At 49.0% G+C, this 25,765-nt stretch overlaps 1 protein-coding gene across 7 annotated transcripts in view; it reads right to left on the reverse strand.

Moving 5' to 3' along the window:
- Nucleotides 1-8,657: 8,657 nt before the first annotated feature.
- TXNDC16 (thioredoxin domain containing 16) overlaps nt 8,658-25,765 on the reverse strand; it is a 41,100-nt gene continuing 23,992 nt past the window's right edge. For all 7 annotated transcript variants that reach the window (XM_015865963.2, XM_032444960.1, XM_015865962.2 and 4 more), the window contains 7 exons: nt 23,549-23,720; nt 22,767-22,903; nt 17,999-18,083; nt 14,378-14,516; nt 13,695-13,855; nt 12,003-12,193; nt 8,658-10,606 (listed from right to left, as the gene is read on the reverse strand). In XM_015865963.2, the coding sequence (XP_015721449.1) occupies nt 10,317-10,606; nt 12,003-12,193; nt 13,695-13,855; nt 14,378-14,516; nt 17,999-18,083; nt 22,767-22,903; nt 23,549-23,720 (1,175 nt within the window). In that variant the 3' untranslated portion in view covers nt 8,658-10,316. The remainder of the gene's footprint in view (nt 10,607-12,002; nt 12,194-13,694; nt 13,856-14,377; nt 14,517-17,998; nt 18,084-22,766; nt 22,904-23,548; nt 23,721-25,765) is intronic.

A 25,765-nucleotide genomic window follows, 5' to 3' on the forward strand; every position in this document is an offset into this window, starting at 1 on the left:
CAAAGCAATCCCAGCCTTCAAAAACAAGAGCCTCTACAGTGTCAAACTAATGTCAAGCATCTGGCTCTGGAAAGACTATAAAGTTATAAGCCACGGATGAGCGTGACCTATTGCTCCCTGCCGTGCTTGCATGCTACAATCTCTCCTGCAAACCCCCTTCATTGGGCATCTTCCCTGTTGTAACAGCCTCAGGAGCCTGGCTGATGGCTGAGGGAGAGCAAAGGTCCTGGGATTTCGGAGCTGGTCACGTGCAGCCCAGATAGAGCTATGGCAGATCATAAATCTGAGCACAGCTCGGGGCCGGAGAGCAGCCCTCCCCTGCCCTGTTGGTGCTGTGGTTCAGCTGCAAGAGTGGCCAGCTCGTGGCTGAAAGAAAAAGTCTTAAAAAGTGAAAGAAGTTTGTTTCTCTGCTCCGTGAGCCGGGTCTTGCAGCGGCCAACACTGCACAGGGTGCAGGGATGGAAAAAAGCTTGGAGAAAAGAAGGCTTCGAGGAGACCTGATTGTGGCCTTGCAGTACTTGAAGGGAGCATTTAAACAGGAGGGGGAACAGCTGTTTGTGAGGGTGGGCAGTGACAGGACAAGGGAGAATGGTTTGAAACTGAGACGGGAGGTTTAGGTTGGATCTTATGAGGAAGTTTTTCCCCCAGAGGGTGGTGACGCACTGGAACAGGTTGCCCAAGGAGGCTGTGGATGCCCCATCCCTGCAGGCATTCAAGGCCAGGCTGGATGTGGCTCTGGGCAGCCTGGGCTGCTGGTTGGTGACCCTGCACACAGCAGGGGGTTGGAGCTGGATGAGCACTGTGGGCCTTTGCAAACCTTTTCAACCTATGATTATAGGATTCTATGGAGGTAGGGACATCCCGGAGCAGGGACACTGAGCAGGAATGAAGATTAGCAGGGCACTGCTTTTCTTCCCATCCCATGGCCTTTCCTCAGCCTGCATCCATCTGGGAAGAATGACAAAGGATCTTCAGGCTCTGCCTGATGAGAACATTGATGCAGATGCCACTGGTGTGTATGGGGCGGCTCCTGCTGCAGGCACAGAGCTCTGTGAGCCCAAGGGTTCTGTATGGGGAGGAGCCTGGCTGAGCCCTGCCTGTTCTTGTCCGTTCCCATCCCCTTCCCCAGTCCTATCCCTATACCTATTCCATCCCCTACTGCATCCCTGTCCTCATCCCTTTCTTCATCCCCATTCCCATCCCTATCCCCACCCTCATTCCCATCCCCATCTGTACCCCTGTTCCCATCCCAGTCTCCATCCCCATTCTTGTCCCCTTTCCCATTCTCATCCCCATCCTTATTCTCATCTGATCCCCATCCCATCCTTGCCTGTATCTGTTCCCTCCCTGATCTCCATCCTTATCCTTGTCCCTGGACCCATCCTTATTCTCACCCCATGCCCACCCATGTTCCACCCCCATCCCCCCCTCTCATCCCACCCCCATCACTGTCCTTGTCCCACAAGGCTGGGGCAGCACACGCTTACACTGACCATCCTCAGCTGTCTCACTTCCCCCAGCCTCCATAAACAGCCCCCTCACACACAAACCTCTCCAGCCACGTTTTTCCCATCAAGCCCTCCCTGTCTAATGAATTTACTTTTTAAAAACGCTGTCATTATTTTTTTCCAACTATTTTTTAACAGTTCTCCCCAGTGCCAGCTCCAGGGCACATTGGGCACGGCGTTACATCTCCCTATGGCTGGGTGGGAAAGGCAGGAGGGGATGGTGTTGGCCAGGACAGATGTGAAATATCAAAGCAGACAGAGTCTGGAGCAGAGTTGCAAAGAACTCTGGCTGTGTTTACATGAAGCCATTCCTGAGCTGTTTGCTTCTGCCTGTGTTTATCCACAGACATTCGTGCTACCAGAGCTTTGGCCCCATGGATCATTGAGGGCTGGTGGAGTTTGTCGTGCCGAGTGGATGTATACATGAGACAGCATTTATTTGCTGTGAGCGGCTGCTATTTCCTCCCCTACAGACCTTTTCCATCCAACTGGGGATGGGAGCAGCTCCTTTGAGGTCATGATGGCTCTCAATTGGACCCGGGGAGCCCACATCCAGGGCTCTGCACCTGGCTCAGTGTTTCCATGTCCCTGGCACAGGCACCAGCCCATCATCTCTGTCCCTTGTGCTGTTCCCAGCTGTGCCTCCACAGCCCCCACTTCCACTGCAGGACCATGTCCGTGGGGTGGGCAGGGAATCAGCAGGGTTGGAAAAGACTTTTGAGATCCACGCCCACAGCCCACGTCCCTCAGTGCCACATCTCCATGGTTCTCAGACATCTCCACCTCCACCACTGCCTGGGCAGCTGTGCCAGAGCATGGCCTCTCTTTCAGAAAATAATGTTTCCCAGCATCCAACCTGCACCTCTCCAGCATGATCTGAAGAGCACAGAGATGCTGAAGATGAGGATGGAGAGGAGAGAAATTGCTTCCTGGCACATCTGGCTGCTGGGAATGGCCGTGCCTCGCAAGGTTCCCTGCAGGTGGCACTGCCCGAGGTGGGACAACCAGCCCCAGGAGAGCCAGGGCTGCTCAGGAGGCCACTTCCCCCTCCGAGCATCCTCCCAGCACCTCTCCCCTCTGCGGAGCCATTGCACAAGAGGGGCACTGGGGCCGCTCTTCCTCCCATGCATGACGTTTTCCTGCTCGTGCTCCCCACCAGCAACGGCCACAACCGCCCCGTGCCTCCAGCCCATGCTTTCCCTTAATGATTTCCCACTGTGTGATGGATGCGCTACAATTGTGAGCATGAATCATGAAGATCTGCAATGTTTACAATTAATAATCTCTCTTGGAGAGGGAGCTGAAGCGGGCTGCTGTGGCACATCCCTTCTGCAAGAGGTTTCCAACTCCACATTCATCATCCAGCTGCTCTTTAAGGGAGCTCAGCCCTTCCTGGACATCACAATGGCCCCGGGATCCTCTGCAATGGGGACATGTCTGCAGCCAGCAGGCTCCATCCTGTGTCTCCCGTGCTGTTTTTTCCTCTCAGGGTGAGCAGCTGATGTTTTCTCACATTTTTCTGGAGTCACTCTGTGTTTTTAGAAGGGTGCACTGAGCTGGGAAGGATTATTTTCACAGGAGCGTGTTTGCTTTGGGCGCTGACTGCACTGCTGTGCTCTGAGCACTGTTTTACGCCGTGTTGAACTGTGTTGTCCCCCTGCTCAGATTTGCTAGAGCCTTGCTGGGACCAGAGGGCAGCGGGGCAGGGCAGGATTGTTTGGATGATGGAGGGCAGAGCTTTGCCAGGAGCAGGGAGGAAAACAGTGAACATCACAGCCTTGGCTTTACCCCAGGGTCTGCACTGGGCTTATGTTTCTAACAGTGAACATCTTTGGGGGAGTCTCTATTGTTTTTGGGGGTCACCATGAGGTCCTCATCCTTCCTGAGACTCTTGCAGGGTGTTTTTCAGAAACGGAGATGGAAATATTCAGCGTTGAGATAAAGATGTTCAGCACTGGGATGGAGATGTTCAGCAATGAGACAGAGAGATGGAGGTAGTCAGTGTTGGAATGGAGATGTTCAACACTGGGATGAAGATGTTCAGCCCTGGGATGGAGATGTTCAGCAGTGGGAAGGAAATATTCAGCATTGGGATGGAGATTTTCAGCATTGAGACTGGGATGTTCAGTGTTGGGATGGAGATGTTCGGCGTGGAGATGGAGCCGTCAGCTGCCTGCTTGCCCAGCCCAAACTCAACTGAAGTGACCACTGCCTTGTAGCAAGAGTGGAGGAAATTCAAACTCTTAGTTTTGGACCAGATGAAATCTTCCTTATCATAAAAAGGAGATGGGGAGGGTGGGGGTCCACATTTCCAGCTTGGTGTCCCTATATACCACATCCTGCCCAGGCTCTGCTGGTGCCACCAGGAGGTGGAAGATGTGGGGGCAGCAGGAGCAGTGAGCTGAGCTCTGGGCTGCGCTGCTGAGCCCACGAGCGTGGGGAAATAGCTGGGAAGAGCCAGCTGGCCCTGCTCCCCCAGCACTGCTGCATTGCCTGGACGGAGAATAGTTGAAGCTTTGCCATGAGGAGCCTGGCTGTGTTGCAAAGCCCTTCCCATTCCCTGGGAATTGGGCAGCAGAGAAAGCAAAATGCTGGAGAGCTCATCCTGGCTGGAGTTGGATATCCAGCACACATATAATTGTGGTGCACATTGTTCCAGTGATATGAACCCAGGGCTCTGTGTCCTGTGATCCAGAATGGTGGGGATAGGTGACACAGCAACCAGTGCTATGGCCACCAACGGGCCCAGCTCCTCACCCATACCCAGCTGCAAATCACAGGGCCAGGAAAGAAGGACCCATAGTGTTTCTGGTGGCTTTCTCTTAATAGATCCTGGGTTTTGATGTCATGGTCATACTTACAGATTCCACGCCCCATTGCACTGAGTGCATCATCCCCACAGACAGCCCCCAGGGTGAACCTGAGCTGTGCAGGGAGGAAAATGACCTCAAACCAACTCCTGGTGTTCCTCAAGCGCTGCTGCACATACAGTGCTTCACTGCTGCCTCCGTCCTGAGCCAACAGGAACAGCAATAGGTCCCTTTGGGTCCTCGCTGACCGCAGCCCCCTGGGTTTGTGCTCTCTAGGGTTGTGAACTTCTATTTGTCGCACTTTCCATTAGGAGCCAATGGGGTTATGTGCACACTGGGTGTGAGCTGGGCTCATGCCCACACTTGGCCATGGGTTGGGTTTCGACACCTTTCGGAAACCGCACTCTTCCCAAGGCAGCCAGCGGCGGCAAGGGGAAAAAAGTGGGGTTTTTAGCAAGAGTGAAACACAGAAACATGTGGACAGGAGCAGCGCTCTGTGCTCGTCATCGCTGCTGAAAAACCAGATCCAGATGCCACCGGTGCCTGGTGCCTGCTTGGTGACACAGCTCTGGTTGTGTGCCAGCCTTTCAGAGCGGGACGCCTGCCATAGGGATCTGCTGCATCCCTCAGCCTCTACCCGTCGTAGCCCTTAATCAACACAGACAGCAGTGGGTGCACTGGGGATGTGATGGCAGGACGTGGGGTCACCAGGGTGCACGTGCCCCTGGGCTCCAGCTGTGCTGCTGTCCCGTGGGGGCTGGCAGGGCTGCACCTGGCTGGGAGACTCAGCACACCCCTGGGAGCATATGGGAGCGGGCTGAGTCACTGCGTGCCCACACAGCTGGCTGCTGAGAGCACATCTGGCTGCTGTGAGCACATCTGGCTGCTGAGAGCACATCTGGCTGCCCTGCAGGAGCAGAGCTGCTGTCCTGGCTGCAGTTGTGCTCATGGCCAGGCAGGGCCGTGGGGATGTGGTGTCCCCAAGAAGCTCAGCCAAAAAAGCCCCATAGACCCTGCACACTGTGCAGGCAGGGCAGTAAGTGGCTGGGAGCTGTTCCTGTCCCTGCCCTGCTCTGTCCCCTAGGCTGGGTGGCTCCTGTCACTGCCCATGGACACTGCTGTTCCAGCTTTGCTCCTGAAAACATTTGCAGTTATTTTGGGGCAATCTCTGCTTTTCTAAATATTTGGCTTGGGAGCTGGGGCTCCCTCCTCTGCTCACCTCTACACCAGGATGAGGTCTCCCAACAGAGCATCTTCCAGCTGCACCCTTGGGGTACCTCCAGGCCTGGGTCTCCTCCAGGCAGGGCAGGTCACACAGGAAGGCTGGGACAGGGACATGGTGGATTTCATCCCCACCTGAGTGCAAGGAACTGCAGCGGCTTGTCCATGGCTTTGCCCCCATTGATTGGGTCCTGCTTTTCCTCCATTACAGGTGCATACACAGCATGAGTCCATCAAGTCCAGCTCTGTATTTTGGGCACCTGCCAGCAGCAAGGAACAAGACTGAGTTTAGCGATACAATTATTTGTGTTGCAAACAAGCCAAGAAATCCATGGCCAACAGAGCAAAGGACTGTCCCCACCTCTGCTCCATGCTGGACACGGTCCTCCAGGCCAGGACCCTTCCAGCACAGCTCCTTTCTTACCACTGAGGGCTGAATCATGGGCTCTTTCAACATACAGAAGGGATTTGGCAACCCCATTGGCTATTAATAGAGTCGGGCTGTTTTCTGAGAGCCCTGCGTTGCGTTGTGTTGAGAGCAAAGCAAACTGTAAGAGGCAAAGCAGTGAGTTTACCTAAGGAGAGGTCGGGCGAGTGAGGAAACAAGCTGTCGGGGAGCAGGAACAGCGCGGTGCCCTCTCCTCCCTTATCAACTCCTGTCCCAGTGTTGGCTCCACTCAGCCAGGAGGGAACAATGAACAAAGAGCAGCGACGTGGCACTGCAGCACTCGCCACCTGCACTCCGTCCCCAGTTCTGCCTTGGTTGGCCCATTCTGATTCCTGCCCTTCCAACTTGAGCTCCCTTTCTTCTGGCTTCTCCATCTGGGTGAGGCTCCTGCACAGACACCTGCATCACACTCAGCCTGGGGACAGAGAGAGACACCTTATGGCTACGGATATAACCCCAGGAGGAGATGCTGGGATGTGGCATCTCTCTATTGGGAAGAGAAAATAGAGTGAGAAGGTGCTTGGGGATGCTCAGCTCCAGGAGGAAGGAGGCAGAGGGGACCCAGGCCCTGTCTGGCTGAGCAGGACACAGACCTGAAGCCACCTGTGGCAGCTGCCCTGTAGGGAACCGCAGTCCTCATCTCTCCCCTGGCTGTGACTGGGAGCACAGATGTACTTTCATCAGGCACACATCCTCAGCAATGAGGAAACCTGTCCCACCCCACAGCCACCCGTTATCTCACATCCCAGCTCCATCCTGCACCCTCCCTGTCCCAGATGTGCATCAGCACAGCTCCTCTGCCACCTCTGGCCATGCCAGCTCCACACCAGCTCCTTCCCTTCTCCCATTCCCTCCAGCAAACCCAGGCCCATGGGACTGCAGCTCAATACTTTGTGTCAGCCTTTTAAAACTGGATGTCCTCAAATGGGGGCTGAGGCCCCCCCTGCCTTTGTGCCCCTCAGCACCAGGGCTGTTCGAGGGAGCCTCAGCTGGTAGCCCTTCCCCATCCACAGCCCCAGGAAGGCTGCCATCCTCCTCCTCCTTCCCCCGGCCCCACCAGACGCTCCATCCCTGTGGCACCAGGAACTGATGAGCACAATGACACAAGCCAGGCCACCAGCTCTCGTCTTGGTTCACATCCTGGCAGCTGCCCGCACGCAGGCACAAGTGTCCTTCCCATGACATCTGCTCCTGCATGCTTCCTCCTGCTGCAGCCACGTCTTTAACCATCCTACAGCTGCATTCCCATTGCACAGCCATAATGGGGTCTGTGTCCATTGGTGGGCTGGGGCACTGAGGAAGGGATGGGTTGAGAACAGCTGATTTGGAAAGATCACCTTTGATCCCACTTGAGAAGGGCTGTGGTTCACCCAGAGGGTCACAAAGCAGCAAGAAGAGACATGACTGCTTTCTGATGTCCTATGGGGATCATGTCATGCAGCCAAGTCCCCAGGGCCAGCTTCCAAGGGGAGCAGTCTGCTGCCCACCAGCCAAGCCACAGACCAGGCACACTCCATAACAGTTCTAAAAGCTCTTTAAATGTGAAAAGCACAACACTCATCCTAAACGCTCCCTCAGTCCCTGCAGAGAGCACTCCTCTCCTTCCCAGCTGATGGGGATGGCTGCTCAGGCCGACCGCAGATCCTGCAGCACTCCATGCAGTGCTGGGCACTGAGCTGAACTGTTTTACACTCAAACACAGCCACATAATCCCCATGTTGTATCCTTACTTTATCTTCTGTTCAATCAGAGACATCTCAGACACTTCTTGGCTGCCCTGGGATACAAAGCTCTTCTTCCTCAGCTCTTTTCACTTGAGACCATAAGCATTTGTTGAGCATTTCTTTCCGTGTTGGTCCTCCCAGAGCCACAGCTACTAAAATGAACACAGTGAGAAGGCTGTAGGGTACAGACAACAATCAAACTGCTCTCAATATGCAGAACGCTTTCTCTCTACACGCACATATCCTGGTACATGTATACCTGTATAGATTTCCTCCACGCCTCAAGCACTGGTTATACTACACAACAAAATAGAGACCTTGTGTTTAAAGAAACAACCAAACCCAGAACCAAACCCACACGACCTGATGTGGCCCAGGACCCTGACCCACACCCGTGCTCAGGGTCAGCAGCCCCACCTAACAAGCACGTCTTGTGGCTGCAGAGAGCTGCTGGTGGGCTCAGGGCTCTGGGCATCTCCCTGCTGGGAGGCTGAGGGCTGGGGGACCCACTGGTGATATGGGTGCTGAAACCCTTAGAGCTGTGAGCCCCCCCTCACTGCAGCCACTGTCCCCTCCTCACCCCTGCAGCAGCAAACATGCTCTCAGCCATCAGCATCCCCACAGGATATCTGTTTCCTGGACCCCCATTGATTCGATGGCAGTTCTCCAGGATCAATTAAGCAGCAGCAATTCTTCCAGCCAGAACTGAGATGTGGCACTGACCCCTAGTGACAGGCTCCTGCTTGGATGCTGAGCAACAAAGAGGAGTGATAAAAAATGACAGGCAGCCAAAAGCAGCAGGGATCCGGGAAGGCTGCTGGTATTGCATAAAACCTGCTAAGTCAGTGCAGCCATCCTCCTGCAACTGCACCCAGCAGCTGAGCAGCCTTCCTGGAAGTGTGCTTCCATCCTAGACATGCTGGTCCAGGACACAAACACATCTCAGTTGAACTTGAGATAAGAGTTTATTTACGAAATGATTGAAAAGCCCAAATGTTGCACTTTCTCTCTGCTTGAAGAGGGTGAGTGATGCAGTAAGAGGGAAAGCAGCCACCAGTGCTGGGATAGTGCTGGAAATGACCCATGTACAGGTCATGGAGCACAGCGTTACCACTTTGCATTGCAGAGGAATGATGGGAACTCATAGAGGCTCTGCCTGCACACTGACCTACTCCTTTCCTTGGGAAAATGCTGTTACATGGTAGACTGTGTACTGCATACAACAGTTTATTACTTTAAATACATACATTCTGGCTCTCAGCCTGACAGGAGTCCAAAAATGGTCTGTTTCAATTATGGAGGGCACAGAACTAATGGTCAATTCCTCGGCATTTCAAAATATTCCCATCCCTGTGGGCTGTTTGCAGGATGAGAGAGAGGATCTGACCCTCCCCACACATCTCAGCAGGGCTGTGGAACAGAGCAGACGGTTACTAAAGGCAGTGGGAAGATTGTTGTGGCCATCAGTGAAATTAGACAGAGCTTTCTCCCTAAAACATTGCTCTCCCCATGTCTTGCAGCATGGAATCAGACCGACCCGAGGAAAGGAGCAGAGGCTGAAATGCCGCTTCCCCACACCCCAAATCTCCCACTCACCACCAGAAGGATGTGAAACTGCTCTGCCCCACACTGGCACCACCCGTCCCCGCACTGCCAGCCTTGCCTCTCACTTTTCTCCCCTTATCTCTACGCTGGTCTTTCTGCATATCTCATTTCCTGCACCATCCTTGGCTCAGAAGGCACCAACCTCGCTGCTGTTACTGAGACCGAAGGAAAATAGCAGAGGCTGTAAATAACCCCCTGGGCTCACAACCAAGAAAATGCCAGCATTGAGCAAAGCCATCTTCCAATCTGCCCGGCCCCTGGGCTTTGCTGGCAAACTCTTATTTTGGGTACTCAGGGCTGCTGTGATGACCCAAGCTCTCTGTAATACAGCCTCTTTAGCCAGATACGCTGTTACCCCTGGGAATGAGAACGCTCATGGATTCAGCTCACCACTCAGGTGTAAACATTCACATGTCAGTTTAAACACTTCAGCCCTCCAGCCCGAGGTACATTTGCCCTTCCAGCTCTGCACAGTTACCGTGCACATTTAACTGTTTATGGAGAGCAGAGCTTGCCAAAACAGGTCTGTAGGGCCTCTACTGAAACGAAGGGAAGATAAATGTTCTTTATCTTGGAATCACTCAATTTCTCCCTGTTTGGATATACAGAAACTGTGAAGAAAAGCTGCAGTGTTTCAACTTTTCTGGCATAATTTGCTGTGGGCAAGCCCTCAGTACGCCAAGTGAGCTCAGTCTGCCCCTCCATTAACCAACAGGCAGGCAGAACTCAGCAGCAACCTTCATGCAGACCTGCTCTCACAATCTACTGCGGGATGCATCACGGATTGCACCCAGCAGGGCCAAGCTACGGATGTGTTTCTGCTCTCAGAAATCACAGGTACCACAGAACTACCTACACACTGCAACAGAGAATTTAGACTAGAACTTAAGTGCCATTTCTGTTAGTTTACAGTTGAACTCACTTCTCTCTCTGCTGCAAAGGCTCACTGGGGGCTGAGAAAGCAAGAGAGTGTTCTGGGCACTGTCCCGCAGCCTCCTGCTCACAGCTCACTGTGCCTCCTGGCCTGCTTTTCCCTCCCTGCCAACCTCGGGGCTGTCCCCCGCAGGTCCCTCCCAGGGCCCTGGGCTTTCTCTGCTTTCACCCTGGCTTCCTCAAGCAGTTCCTCTCTGACTGTGGCTTTTTCTTCAGAGCCTTCCAGCTGCTGCTGCTCCTGTCTGCCCTCTTGGTGAGAGGAGGTATGGAGGGTGAACTCTGGCCCCGCGGCCTCCATCATCTGGAGGAAATTGTAGGCAGGAAGAGGTGGTTTCCAGTCCTCCTCAGACAGGGTACCTGCAAAGTGAACACAGTCTCTTGTTAATAAGTTTAGAGGCTGTGATGTAACCCACTTTACAGTCATTTCCATTTCAAAGCAAATATAGCTTTTCTGCCCTTCCAGTGAATGCAAAATTAAAGATCTCTTTTTAAAGTTCACTCTTTCTCCTCCACAACTAATAATGCCACCCAAACCAAACCGGCCACAGATGCATTAACATTTACAGGAGCTGGCTGAGGGCTCAGCTCCTCAAAGGCCGGTTCCTGAGTCTTCAGACATCAAGCTGTGAATTTTACAAGCAGCAGCACTCTCTCTCCCTACCAGTGAATGGATGTTTCACTCAGATCTCAAGTAACTGTGCTAATGACTTAGCATTACTGAAATGCCATTAGGAATGAGGGGAGACTGCTGTCTCTACAGAGAGGAAGCAGTACCATTAAGTGAGGATGCTCTTTAATTTGTGCTTTTAAGGCTGATCACACAGACCTAAAAGCTTGAGCAAGGAGGCTGTGATGGCTGGCAGAGCCCTTGGCTGTGCTGCCCAACCATCAGAGCACCCCTAGGGCACCCTGGAAAGGAAGGTCCCTAGCTGGAGGCCTAAATGACATCCAGACTTTGGGAGTGGAGATGGGAAGAGCTGTGGGAGAAGGGCTGGGTCACAGAGCTGTATCAGCCAGGTCAGAAACGATGTCTTTGATTACTGAGGACACCTATGTATCCTACCTTGCTATGTAGGTGGTGGCATTTGAAAAGAATTGCTGTGAAAGGCTTATTTTAAAATTCAACAAGTTCAAATCCCCCCCATCTCCTTTCAGGAGCCTGAAGCAGGCTGTCAGCCAGCTGTTCCCAAGCTGGTGGCACCCTATGGCTACACCTAACATATGAGGAAGGCACATTTACGCTGCCTTCCTCCAAAGCTTCAGCAGCTGATCAAGGAAGGAAGGGACTTAGTGAAAGGCTTCACACTAAATGCCAACCCTTGATGTTCCAAAGATCACAGCAAGGCATCAGCTTCCTCACACTTTCCTGTCCATAAAAATGCTGGGAGGTGCCTAAAGAAAAGCTATTTCTCACACTAGGGCTCTGGAGATTTTTTTATTAGCAAGCAATGTTTCAGCAGCCCTATTCTCAGCAATCAGCATAGCCAGGTTTGGGGATTATTACAGGGAAGAGATGCCGATTGAGAACTATTCATGCTTGGCTCTGAACATTAAACAGTCCTGCAGCAAACTCGTGAGTACGGGTATTCTGTTCTGGCCGGACGATTTGTACTGCTCCAACTCAAACTAGAATAGCTAGTTTTTCCATAATTAAATTCCAGGACAGACAATTTATTGCACGTAGCATCTTCTCATAAACAGACCGAAGCTAACAGTGCATGCTTAGGAACGTTTCAAACGCTCGTCCACTTACTGCTGGGAATCTCCAGTCCTGCCTTCAGTCTCTCCAGCCAAGACAAGACGTTCATTTCAGTGATAGACTGCTCTGATGGGAACTTAAACACTTGACCTCCAGCGTGAAGGTTCACCCAGACGAGAGCAGGCAATGATGGTACGGTGGCAAAGTACGCCTTCAGGACCCCAAGGCCCACTGGAGTGTTCTTCCTGTAGGGGAGATCCAACAACATGCTCAACAATAGTTTGGCAGCAGAATATGACCCCAGGGTCAAGGAAGCACTAAAGCTCTTGGGCTACATTCAGCAGAACACACGCACACAGTTTTACCTATGGGACAGATGTAGAAGTTCACAGCTCAAGTACTTATGTCCTTATTGTCTAATGGACAGGGAGTGGACAGCAGAACAGATGAGTTAAGAAATCCTCTAGCAGGAGGAGCAGGACAAATCCTGCACAAAGGTGTGAAATCTTCTCCATCACAAGTTCTTAAGAGCAAGTCAGATGGGGATGACACACTGTGGTTAACTCTTGTAGTGCCGGACATTTGCTGTGGGAACTACCAGCCCCTGGCACCCCCCACAGCTGCAGCAGCCACCAGCAGGTAGAAAGGGTACGAGCTGATGCAGAGGGCTGTGCTCATGTGATCCCATCCCTTGGCATCTGTGGAGTGGTTTCCTGCAGTCAGTGGGCAGAGACAAGGAGCTGGAATGGCAGCTACTCCAGGTAATGCAGGGAGCGCCAAAAGAGGACATCCAACTAAGATGGAGGGTCAGCCAGGACACAGAGACGATGAGTCCTTCAGGCGCTATTTTCAGGCTCAGTGATGCACAGGGTCTGAGTTGGCTCTCGCCATGGGAATGAGGTCCTCTTTCTAGGACTATGTTACTCTTTAAAGCCAGTGACCACTTTCTGCCCTGGCAAAGGACAGCTTATTCTTTCTCAGTGAGAGAGAGCAGAGGCAGATGTGTAGGTGGGGAAGTTCCAGGGACTCTCATTTCTTGCACATTACTGGCAAACAAAGTTAGCTAAACTCCAGCCCACGCTGCTAGGCACTTCCCAGACTTCAAAGCACGCTATGATTAAGACACTGAGGTGTCTTTGGGCTTCAGCAAAACAATCAGAGGTTAAAAACTGAAAACTTACACACGAGGGGAGGACTGAAAAAAATCCCCTTTCCTATCACTTTTTGCATTTCTTAGTTCCTGGATTCGTTTTGTTTCTCAATTATTTCTCAGGTTTCTTTGAGAGCTTCTTCCAGAAACTTTCATTTTCCCCCACAGTCAGCAATCACTAATTGGCCTGTTCTGTTTCACACTGATTGCTGATGGAATAATTATCTTAAGATGCTCCAGGAGGGCAAATTTGCTTCTTTCCTTCCATGTGTAAAAGAATAATAATAATACTAATTTCAGGCCCAGAGTGAAGCTACCATGCAGCAGCCTTGAGAAATTTTACTCTACTGGCAATTACTTCTGCAATCAATTAAGGTTTTTACTAATTTTACTTTTTTTGTGCAATTCTGCAGCTGCCCAGAATACATACTGAATCACTGCTAAATGATTTGGCTTCCCACCCCATGATGACTTCAGACCAAATGATCACATTACCACAGATAGCGTTTTGAGTAATTGCAGACTGTTTTTTTCCTTGCCCTGCAATGCTAAGAGCGAGGTAAAGGAAAGACACAAAGAGGTTTTAGCATACTCACAAGTTCAACCAGCACGGCACAAACGCTTGCTGAGATCTCCCTTTTGCCAGATTCAGCATTTCCTTGCTCTCTATTTGACCAATGTCACCATCACTAAACAAGATGAGGAAAGGCTTTCTGAGCTGCAAGTAATGGGGCAGATTTTGCACGGTGATTTCTGGCTGCAAAACACCAAAACAAGAAGTTGGAGTTTAAGAGGAGCAGGGAACAAGACAAAAGGAGGCTTTCTGCTCTTACATGAGTGGGTCGGGCTGAGCAAAGCTGTGGGGTTTGTGTTGAATGCAAGAATCTCTCAAAATCAAACATGGATTTGGGGACTTTGGTGCACTCTGGAAATGCTTACACTCATCCATGCCATCATAAGGAAAGTCTGAATGAGAAGCTGTGTACTTTGAGATGAATGGGTATGAGCAGAAAAACAAAGCAGGCTTCGTCCAGCTCATGTGCAGGGAACAGGCCTTGTAAGATGCCTACAACAGCAGGTCTGGGACTAAAAGCACCAGCCGGCCAACTGACTCCCGGGGCCTCCTCCCAAAGGACAACACTACAAACAACAGATTTCTGGCCAGATTGTTGGCTCCAAGTCATAAAGGATAAAAACAATGGGAGAAATAATGAGCAAACGTATTTATTTTGCACAGTTCAGTGCTTCTGAAAATGACTGTTGTGGAAAAAGGACTTACAAAAATATCCAGCAATTTGTATCTGATCATCTGCACGATGTCCTGTGCGCTCTGCTGGGACAAGGCGATGCCTTCCACGCTCTGACCACTGCTCCTGGCAATGAGGAGGGCAGGAGGAGACACTGCATATTTATGGGACCTGAAAAAAATCCAGCCAACTGACACCACGTACCAAACATACACAAACTAAGTTTCAAATTAAGACAGGGGAGGTTTAGGTTGGATCTTAGGAGGAAGTTTTTCCCCCAGAGGGTGGTGACGCACTGAACAGGTTGCCCAAGGAGGCTGTGGATGCCCCATCCCTGCAGGCATTCAAGGCCAGGCTGGATGTGGCTCTGGGCAGCCTGGGCTGCTGGTTGGTGACCCTGCACACAGCAGGGGGTTGGATGGAATGAGCACTGTGGGCCTTTGCAACCCAGGCCATTCTAGGATTCTATGAATTGAGCTCCATGGGCTTTGATTTTTTGTGCAGTTCTGCTGATGTTTAGCAAATGTTACAACAACAGACATAGCCTGTGACTTTACTCTTAGCATAGAAACCAGCCCCTCTGTTGTTCCCCAGTATTCTTTGGGTAAAAGAGTTCAAGGGTGTTAAAAGAAAAGCTGAGCAGGTGGAAACAGCAAAAATAGGAGAAGTCTGAGCAATGAAAGGGCACCACCCCAAGATGGGTGAGCAATCTTCTGGAAGTTTGAGGAAGTCCACCCTAAAAACTCCAGATGTCACCAATGAGAGGAAGGGTGAAACAGAGGAAGTGAACAGCCCCAGCTGCTTCTTGGGGGGGTCTGTGGTTTATTTTTCAAAGGCCACTGGTAATTCTTCAAAGGCTGACAGCAGTATTGCTGGGGATGTCAGCCTGTGTGAGAGAGACGTGAGGGCACTGTGGGTTGAGGCCTTTGATTTCCTTTTCAAGGGTAATCTGGTCTGCCTGATCGCCTTTTTTTGTGTATGAAGAAGATGCACCGTGGAGGGAGATGTGTTCAAATGTGCTTTAAAGATCTCGGTGTTTGGTGTTTCAGGCCACAGAGACAAACTAGATGAAGATGGAGCAGATAACACATTTCCGCAATGTTCACTTTAAATGCAGACCTTTCACTTCACCCCTCACCGCATTTATGTGCTGGGGAAAAAACACACCCGCTGCACATCTGCCAAGGGGAGCCCAAGTTCTGCACTGGTACCTTGAGAAAGAGTGGCCAGTAATGACCTTTCTGAGGCTTTCAAACCTTATGAATCCTTTGCTAACCTGTTCTTGTGTTTATCAGAGCTCTTTCAGTTTGATTTTTCTGCTTTTTTTTTAGCCCATTCTCTCTGGTTTTCTGCTCATTGTCTACACATTTGGTTTTGTTTTTTCCCCCACCAGAACCATCCCAGATCACAGAAATGCAATTTCTTAACTCCCGTCACACTGTGACACCAAGGGAAAGCCAGACTCCCCAGGAACTCTTGCAGCTCACACCCCAAAGGCCAGGGCTGCACCTCACACATATTTCTTTCCCCTAGAAATACCCATAAATCCAGCCCTGAGCTGTGCTGTGCCCTTCCTGCCTGGACACAAGAGCTCCTCGAGTCCAGCACGTTATTTCACAGCTCTGCTCATGGCTGGGAATCCTCTGAGCTGCTAAGGAGGTTTGTAACTTTCCTGTTGGGTGTTTTTTTACATTAACTTGCATTTGCCTTTGGGCTGAGAACAGTAAAACCCTACCAATGTTTCCAATTCTGCTCATTTCAAACTTCTCAAACTCCCCAAGCCTTGAAGAGGCGCTCTGGCTGAGTCACAGCTCCAAGGAGGTGAGAACTCTTCTTCCCTGTGTCTAAATGGATTAACTCATTCAGCAACCTTTGATAAGGAAGCTCCCCAACACTGACAGAAAACCAACAAGTTCCCCACCTAATAGCTGGAGTCTACCCTGAAGTCACCTCTGATTTTGCCAGTAACACGACCAACACCTATGAAGTGGTTGCATTGTTGCTTGTGACAGCTTTCTATTTATATAGCTGGCATTAGGTGGGTAACATGAGACTTGCATTTAAATCAAAAACATTTGTAAACAAATGCTTGGCAGGAATCTAAGACATCTAAATATGTGAGAAATAAATGACTTCATTCAAAACATTTCTTCACTGGTGCTTTTTTGCACTTGCTCCCAATGGGCCAGGTGTTTGCTGAGCAAACAGTCGTGCTAAGAACATTCTTTGGTGCATTTTACATACCTTTTCCTCTGGGGAAATGTGAGCAGGGCTCAGTTTTCTGTGACTTGGGAGCCACAAACACTTCCTTAGCGAGAGCTTAGCAGAAAGAGCAGCTTTTCTTCTCTCCAGGAGGGAAGTGAGCCCAACTCTTGCATAAGGAATTCCTGTAAGTGTTTACTTTCTACTTGCACTTGAGAAGACGACCATCTACAGTAGCTTCACCCACAAATCACAGCTAAAAACACCTTCCACGGCCAAAATCCAAACTTGGCAGAATGAATATCAATACAAACTGCATTAACTATTCCAAGCAAATGGGAGCGCTCTCCAGACTATGGCTGGGGCAGGAGGATGGAGGTGTACTCTTGAATGCGTCACCGCTGACAGGACACAGACTTCTGTTGGTGCCATCAAACACACCAGGGATGTGGCACATTCCTAAGAAACCAGCTAACATAATTCACTGCTACATTAATGGCTGTTAAACCCACGCCTGCAAAAACGGCCATTTGGGGATTTTTAATGCTGCCCTGATGGCTAATTCCTGATGGAAATGAGAGGCTGGGAGAAGGTGAAGACCCCTTCCGGATCTACCTACATTTATAAGCTCTAAAACATCTCTCACAGCCTAATTCAGAGCACTTTTCCTGTTGGTGGAATGAGCATTAATGTTAAGCTAAACGTATAGACTGATGGATACTAAAGTCCCATTAGCTACAATTTGGCTTAAACTTAGGGCTGCATTTTCCAGCACCCAGACACAATTCCTACTCCACCGGTAGCCAAGAACTCCTTGGGAGAAGGCGCAGGCAGCACATAGACTCTCCTTTGGTTGCTATTTGCAAATCCAGTCAACCACCAGAGCAACACTCAAATTTACACCTCTGGCTTTGCAGCATCCTCCCCCTACACCCTTCCTCACCCGTCACCTCAGTATCTCCTTTTGAAACATCAGAGCAGGGAAGACAGAAAAAGAAGGTGCAGCGAAGGCAGAAATAGGCAGAAAAATAACAAGTATGCATTTCTTCTCAAAGGAAAAAGAAGGGCAGAACTCCTTTATTCTCCCTCACACTCTGAACCTAGCTAGAAGATAGCATGTTTTTACAGGGAACCCAACAGATGCATGAGGGACTGGCAGGGCTAGAGGACTAAAAATACCCAGAGTGAACCTGAACAACAGGAAGGGAGCTGACAGTTCATAACAACAGGGTTAAACAGGTTGCCTGTGGAAGGGCTGTAAATCAGCAGCCCAGTCACTGCTCCATCTCTCCTTGGCAGAACCCTGAGCAATCTTGCTACTGGACTAAGTCACTTGTAGATGTTTGGGTCGCTGATAAACACTCAGCATGGGCAGAGACTCTTGCTTTAGGCAGTAGCTTTCACTAAATGCAGGTCGGTTGGAATTGTCATCAAAGCAAAAATCAACTTACAAAGCCAAGACATCATCTTCGAAATACATCCCTGTTGTTACATGTCCACTTAAGATGCTTCCTGCCTCCATGAACGCTTCCCTGACTGTAAAAGAGACAAAGAATCATAAATAAACAATAGAAAGCGAAGTGTCAGCTTCCTTCTGGAAGTCAAATCACCACATCTGCATACATAACACCCTCCCACAGCAAACTGTCAGCTGTGAACAAAAACATGATTAGTGGCTGATGAGAAATGGTTGCATCTCATGGCCATGGGCTACACAAGGGAGGAGTTGGCAGCAACTGAAAGGATGAGAAGGAAAGAGTTCCTATTATGAGAGCAGCATTTTCTCCTTAGCCACCAGCACTGAGCTTCCAGGATCTGAATGACAGATACTGATGGAAAGTGAAACAGATGCCCTTGAGAACTTAAAGACCGTAAGTGTTCTTAGAAACAGGAGAGCAATTAAAAGGCTAAATAGAAATCTTATAAATCACAGTGACCTTTTGGAAAAGACTACTGCAGCAGTGTTAAGTGGCCAGCACTCTCTCCTTCAAGTGTCTTTCTGTCTTATCCAAACAGGAGGATCTATTAGCATCACCAAAGGTCCAAAGGCTAACTACCTTGAAGGCACACTGTGTGCCCACTGCGTCATGCAGTGACAAAGAGAGGGCTTTGCCCCTGCTGTCACAGCTCAGAGAGCCCCATCATACCTTAGCAGCTGCTAAGGCCCACCTCTCACCTTACAAGGCCAGTGAACTCAGAGGATGTGGATAAAAGGTAAGGGGTGGGACTCCCTTTAATCCATAACAACTGAATCTACCTGTGCTGAGAGATTGAGAGCAGAGCCCCAGAAAGAAGCCAGCTCCAGAGCTGGTTTATGCCCATATAAAACATCCTCAATTTTAGGCAACTAGATCTGTGGAAGAGACAAACTTTGTGAGAATATGCAACCACAGTGTGTGAGCTTGTAAAACACACTAAATAAAGATCAGAGAGAGAGAAAACAACACTAAGTAGGCTGAAAATGGGGCACATTTCAGCTCTCCCGCTCTTTATATCAAGCAGTTGAAGACAACAAAAAAGGCTCTTTTCATTTATGGAAGAGTGAGAAATCTTGTGTTAGAGAAGTTAGGTTTTCCCAAGAGGTAAAGTTACAATTCAGACACAGCTATGATGTATGTTGTTACGTCATTTAACTAAGACCTCATTCAGACATTATTTACTGTTCCTTGTAATGAAGATCATCGTGTCAAAACTGGCCAACCCAGGCACTTGGGACCAGTGACTCAGACCTCAGTAAACTGCAGCTGGCTCAAAACTCTTCTCTTTTTTGTTCTTTGCCTCCGCCTTTCCAGTAGAATTCAAGGATGCATTTTTCATTGTGATCCCCTGGAAAAACAAGGACTACAAGCTTTTCTTTACACTTATTTCTTTTCCAAAAGAAAGCTTGGATCCTTGAAGGAATGGCTCATTTTGAGTTCAGATGCTGCACGAAACAACACACGCCACAGTGCTTGTGATACAGGTCGGCCAGTTAGGCTGGTGATGTCGAGCAATTTGGGGTCTGACACTGGTTTTCAGATTCACTTGGTCTTCAGTCACTTGATGTTGTCGGTGCTGACACAACAACCCAAACAATCAGATGATGAGGAATACTGATAGCTTTGCTCTGAGAGCTTCACCAACAAACCCTCTGCGAAGTGTCATGGCCCAGCTACAGGAGAAAAGGCCGTGAGGAAGACTGTGAGGCACGAAAGGACCCAGTGTGATACACGAAGAACAGGCTTAAATCCAAACATCCTCAGGAGAGCACTTCCACTGGCATTTAACTTGAAACACTCACTTGAGACGTAAGTAAGCATGTGCTCAAGTGCTGCCCTGGAGAGGCCTTGGCTGCAGGAATTCTCTCCTAAATCAGGACAACATTCAGCTCAATCCAGGCTTGTTCCTGCTGAGATCTTCCCTCCCCAACACACTCAGCTCTGCAGTTCCTTCCTATCACAGTTCCAAAACGGTCAGCATTTTGGGGATGACTGGTGACAGACCCAGTGTCCAACACAGCAGCCTCATAAGTGCACACAGTTCCACAACAGATACAGAGCACTTCCAAAAATGCTTTTTCTCCTGGAAGTGATATGAGACGGTAAACTATGTAGTATCTGGGTTTTTTTATGGAGTGAAAGTTTGAAGCTAAGCTGCTTTCTTCTTTTTGCTGCGCCTGCTGGGTGACAATGGACAGACAACACGAGATCTCAAATAAAGCGAATGGGGATCAATTATTCACCATTTCTTCTAACACAACATCCAGCAGCCAAGAGAATGCTTGGGCATCAGTTACTGGAAAACAGGAAACTCACAGCCATGCATAAAATCCTCCACAGACTAAAGTCACTGCCAAGGCATGCTGTGGATACCAGGCAGATATTCTGATTATGCTAACACAAGCCATTAGATACAAAGCAGGAGTGAGAATTCTAGACCAAGGAAGATCCTGAACTGATAATTCCTGGAGTTTAGTTCCATTCTGCCAAGGAAAGGAATCCCTCTGAACATGTAAGTCTCTTCCTAAATGTCTGCTGTTGCCCTGCTGGAGAGAAGATACAGGTCATGCTGGTCCTTTCTTTATTCTGCCCCAAAATAACTCTGATCATGAGTTTAAGCAAGCAGTCTGTGCACAGACAAAGCCCCACGCACAGCTTCAAATAATGTTTAGTGCTTGATTTACACCCAGGCTTGGCAAGCCTTACAATGCTAGCAGCAATCTGAGGAGCACAGGTGTATTCTTAAACAACTGCCGCTCATCTCGGGACACAGCCCTAATTCTAAATATGCTTCTGAGTAGCAAATAAACCCCTGTAAGTTCTCCCAGTTTCCAGGAAAATGCTCATTCACTGCCCTCGTAATGCTCTGCATCTCTCTGCAATTCATTTTAATTATGATTTTTCTGACAAGACTCTTTTAGCTCAGATCCACTGAAGTTTCTTAATATAGTTCTCATATTTAGTGCCAGAAAACAAATCAGAGCTTCATTTAGCTGGGCATCTCGTTGCTCTATTTCAGTTAACTGGAAATGACGATGACGTGACATGTTGCTGGTGCAGGTAAGAGCAGGAATTTTTGCCATGAGAAAATAATTATTAAAACTTCCAGAGAAGTCTGCAGGCCGTTAAGGACAGTAGTGTGATTTCCCTGACTCCCGGTCTGGGTTTGGTGCCAAATAGCTGGCTACAGATTTCTGCTCCCTCACATTACCCTGCATGACACTCAACTATCCCTCAGGTTACAAACTGAGAAAGCATCCCATATTTCATCTTCCTTGGCACCAGGTTGTAGATGCCACTCCAGATTGCAGACTGAGCATGCCCCAAGGGAAGAGGAAATCTTGTGGGCTCCATACAGAGCTGTCTGGAAACCTCCAAGCCTCTTGTTTCCAAAGTAGTGCAGGTCTAGATGGAAAGGAACATCTTCTGTACAGGAAACAGTCTGAGCTCACAATTCCATTTGGATCCAGGCAGGTTCCCTACAGAGAAGTCGTCTCACAGTCCACATGCTGTCTGCAATCCTGTCATCTGGGCTAACACAGGCACCATTACTACAGAGAATGGAATACATGCAATAAAAGGATGATTCCAGAGCTCAGCTGATGAAAACCAGGGGAAAATGTTTCAAAGTTTCTTTAAGACCAGTAAGATTTTCTGCTAAACTCCACACTTTGATACAGGCTCTCCAGAAGAAGGAAGGCATGCTAGATGTTACCTGGCTTGGTGAACAAAGCCCAAATGTTTACTGGTTAGTTCCAGACATTTGATTTTGCTCTTATCTCTGAGCATGGTGGATTCCCCCTGAACCTCCTCATGTGACTAAGTAGCTTTATTGCCTTTAATCAAAGTTTACAGGCACTCTGGGGCTTCAAAATAAAAAACAGTCTGAAATTTTGATCTTGGCAAAGATCATAAAAACATCCCCCTTTTCAGTGCAGTAATTCCTAGAGGCAGTGGTAAATTAGAGGCTGTGGGGCTGGAAGATCCTACCTGCCCAGTGTGGAGCTGACTGAAGCATCACATGACGTTCCCTTTCTAGACTGACTTTATTCCTTTTTCCTCATTAACATGTGACTGTCATTCTGGTGCAGCACTCTGTGTAACAGACAGAAGATGCACAACTCCTCCAATGCAACAGTGAAAAGGGCTTCCTTTAAGAAAGTATGCCATGACATTACATGGGGAATACAAGATAAGACTGATGAGTCTGGGCTTGTTCAGTCAGAGGCTGAGAAGAGATTTGAGAGCAGCCCACAGCTCCTTTAAAGGGGACTTATGCTCCATGGTAAGAGGCAGGAAATACAACAGGAACAGCAGACACAAACTGGCTAGTTCAGATTGGATGTGTGTGAAAACGCTTCTTTGTGCAGACAGTTGTGCAGCCCTGGGAAAGGTCATCCATGGGATTGCTGTTTCGTACTGGTCCAAGCACAGCGTCTCCAAGGCCTGTCAGGGTTGTCACATGCTACCACAGTGGATATAGTAAACATGTCCATAGTAGCTGGCTGACAGCTAAACGTCCCTTGAGTCAGAACACAGACAGCAAGTCCCATGTATGGAATCACCTGAATCTTCTACTTATAAAAACCAAGAAAGGTGGTGCCAGGCAGGCTTTGATGTGAGCAAACATGATTGGTTCTTTAGAGAAAATGAAACACCAAGAACTTCCCACGCATCTGGAATCGTCCATCTCTGGTCAGGAATTAAATTAAAATGCTTAAGCCATAAATATCACACTCACCTTTACTTGTGGCTGTGCTGAATACTCCTAGAACCAAAGAGTGGTGATAGGATGACAGCTCAGATGGAAGCTCTCCTCTTAAATACTGCTCTGCTTCATCAATTGTTGCCAGCTTCAGAGGGCAGGAAACTTGGCTCCTATTGAAAGGCAGAGAAATAACATGGGCAGCCTTCTTCCCTTTTGGGATGAAGAGAGAAAATCCTCATAACAACTCTTCCCTAACCCAGTGTGACAGCCATTTGATCTCAATAGAGAAAAAGGATCAGCTGCCTCTGGGAAGGAAGGGCAACATCAAGGCAATGAAAGGTACAGGGACTGGGTATGGTGAACAGAATAGCCCTAAGCCGAACTGGATGCTCTGAGATCCTTTCTGCACACAGGACAGTCTGGCATCCCTCAACTAAACTGTAGAGATCACTTGGTTTAGAGTAAGGGCTTGGCTGTGCTTCCAATAAAACCAAAGAGGGTTTTGCCATTCATATAGGCCATATTCATGTATTTTGCCCTTCATCTTAGGACCATACCCCACTCCTGCACTGGGATCCATATTAAAAATAACTGAGAAGGAATTCTGTAGAGAAAAAGTGACAACAGATGGATGTGTTGTCCAAGAATAGATGAAAAGCACAGAAAGTTATTGAGCTAATTTCCAAATCAGGTCTACAACCAGATCTGACATTTTTCCAAACATGAATTCCATTACACAGGCCATGAAGTATCCAGAACATCATCTGGTAGATGTGCTAATCTTACTGTGTGGGGACACATTAACAGGCACTTACAACATGATGAAGCTGGTCAGTTCTTCAGTTCCCAACATGCCGTTGTACACGATTGGTGGTTGCTCTCCCTTCTTGTAAATCTTTATGGTAGGAAACTGAGTGACATTCTGTGTTGTGCAAACACCAGGCCAGTCCCAGCAGTTCACTCGAGAGAGCAAAATCCCCTGAGTTCCTAGAATGGAAAAGAAACACAAATAGTAAGGAAAGAAAAAAAATAGAGAAAGTGAAATGCTGGAAAAAGGGACCTATGTGAACCTTTTTGGATGCTACTGCGTGTATCTGTATTAACATCACCAGAACTCCTATTTGCTTTGGTGTGCATCCTACTGAGCCGGATGCTAACACACTGCACGTCCATGGAGCACATCCAGGTGGGCTACCACTGAAAAGTTACTTGATCATTCCTGGGGTGAAATGCTGCTCTGTGTAGGCTGGATGTCTGAATCCAGTCCCAAATAAGCAATCCCTTCCAGTCCATGCTGTCTCCCTCTTGAAGTTATTCATGGACATGCCTTACAGCGCTGAATCTAAAAGCAGTTATTTCCAGCCCACTAATGTATTAAATATTACAGCAGGTGTGAATGGATTAAAACAATAGACCACGGAGAGATCAAACTCAGAGAAGTGGCAGCTTTCACTTCTCAGAAAGAAATAACCAAAGACATTCACATCTGGCTGCAATGAAACCCTGAGGCAAACACCCAGGAGTATGTATGGCAGTAAGAACAGGTGCTGGAAATACTTTATGAATAAGGCTAAGACAAAGAAACCAGGCAGGCCGCCCTTGCTTATGGGAGGCAAAGAGGGAAAATAAAGCTTGGCATGAAAGAGGCTGATGCACATGGGAAGGAACAACCCCAGACACCACCCCATGGTGGGGGCCACTCAGCTAGAAAGCAGCTCTGCAGAAGAGGATCTGCTGGTGGATAGTAAGTCAAACATGACCAGTCCTGTGCTGCTTCTGCTAAGAAGGCCAATGGCATCCTGGGCTGAAATACACAGAACAGGTCAAAATGATGTCATATTTCCCTCTGCTCAGTGCTCGTGAGGCTGCACCTGGAGTTTTGAGCCCACTTCTGGGCTCCTCAGTGAAAGAAAGACCTGGACATACCGGAGAGAGTCCACTAAGGGGCACAGTAATGATTAAGGGACTGGAGCCCAGCTCCTATAAGAAGAGACAGAGGGAGCTGGGGCCTCTCAGCCTGGAGAAGGGAGGGTGCAGAGGATGGAGCCAGACTCTGCTCAGCGTTGCCCACAGCCAACACAAAAGAGGCAATAGGCAAAAACTGGAACACAGGACCTCCAGAGATCCTTCCCAACCTAAACCATTCTGTCATCCAAGGCTTTTTTATTTATTGAGGTGCCCAGTATTGAAAAGTATCTATTTTACCTAAAACATGGAGCTTAATACACAGTGAGCAGTTAAAAGTCACGTAAACAAACTGCAATTCAATCTGGCAATCTGATGGCTTTCACTCTGTTGTACCTATGCACGTTGCATATCTCCAAGCTACTAGCAGGTACTTTTAGGCCCCTAAAAAAGAGGCTGGGGTCTCACAAGTAGGGAGCTGGGAAAGTAAGAGTGCTTGGGAACCATAGAGCCGTCAGTTCAACTCCGATTCCTAGGACAAGTAATGAAAGAGCCTTTTAAGAGCCACATCAGTGTGATAAAAAGGGACCTGTGAGCAGTGAAACAGATGAATGCTGTTCTGCATACTTTCAACAAACCCAAGACAGAGCCTGTAACTTCAGCATGTCCCTGTCAGCTGTCCTTTCATCTGCAGGCTGGGTAAAAGCCAGCATATGCTGCTGCTAATGCACTGCTAAGCATGTGCTGAACTGATCACTGGCCTCACCAGCCTCCTGGCTGGCTTCCCTACCTGACTTGCCTCTTACCTACCTGCAGGCTTGACCAATGACAGCAGGGCTGCGTCCAGTCCTCAGGCTATACCTGGTTCATGCCCACTGCAGGAATGCAGTATCTCAGACATCTTTGCTACATTTGTTTGAACAAGATTCAACAGTTGCATGGGAAAGACGGGAAGAAACGCTGAGACAAGGACACACACGGAGGCAGAGTGTTGCAAGATGTTGTGTCCGTCAGAAACCAGGGCAAGGGCAGATGGTGAGGATTTCTCAGGAAGAGTACAGCAGAGGCTTGACCAAGTATGAAAAGCACAGACAAGTCTTAGGCAGAACAGCTACTGAAGGGCTTTA

The sequence above is a fragment of the Coturnix japonica genome, chromosome 5, assembly GCF_001577835.2.
Source record: "Coturnix japonica isolate 7356 chromosome 5, Coturnix japonica 2.1, whole genome shotgun sequence".
Classification (NCBI taxonomy): Eukaryota; Metazoa; Chordata; class Aves; order Galliformes; family Phasianidae; genus Coturnix; species Coturnix japonica.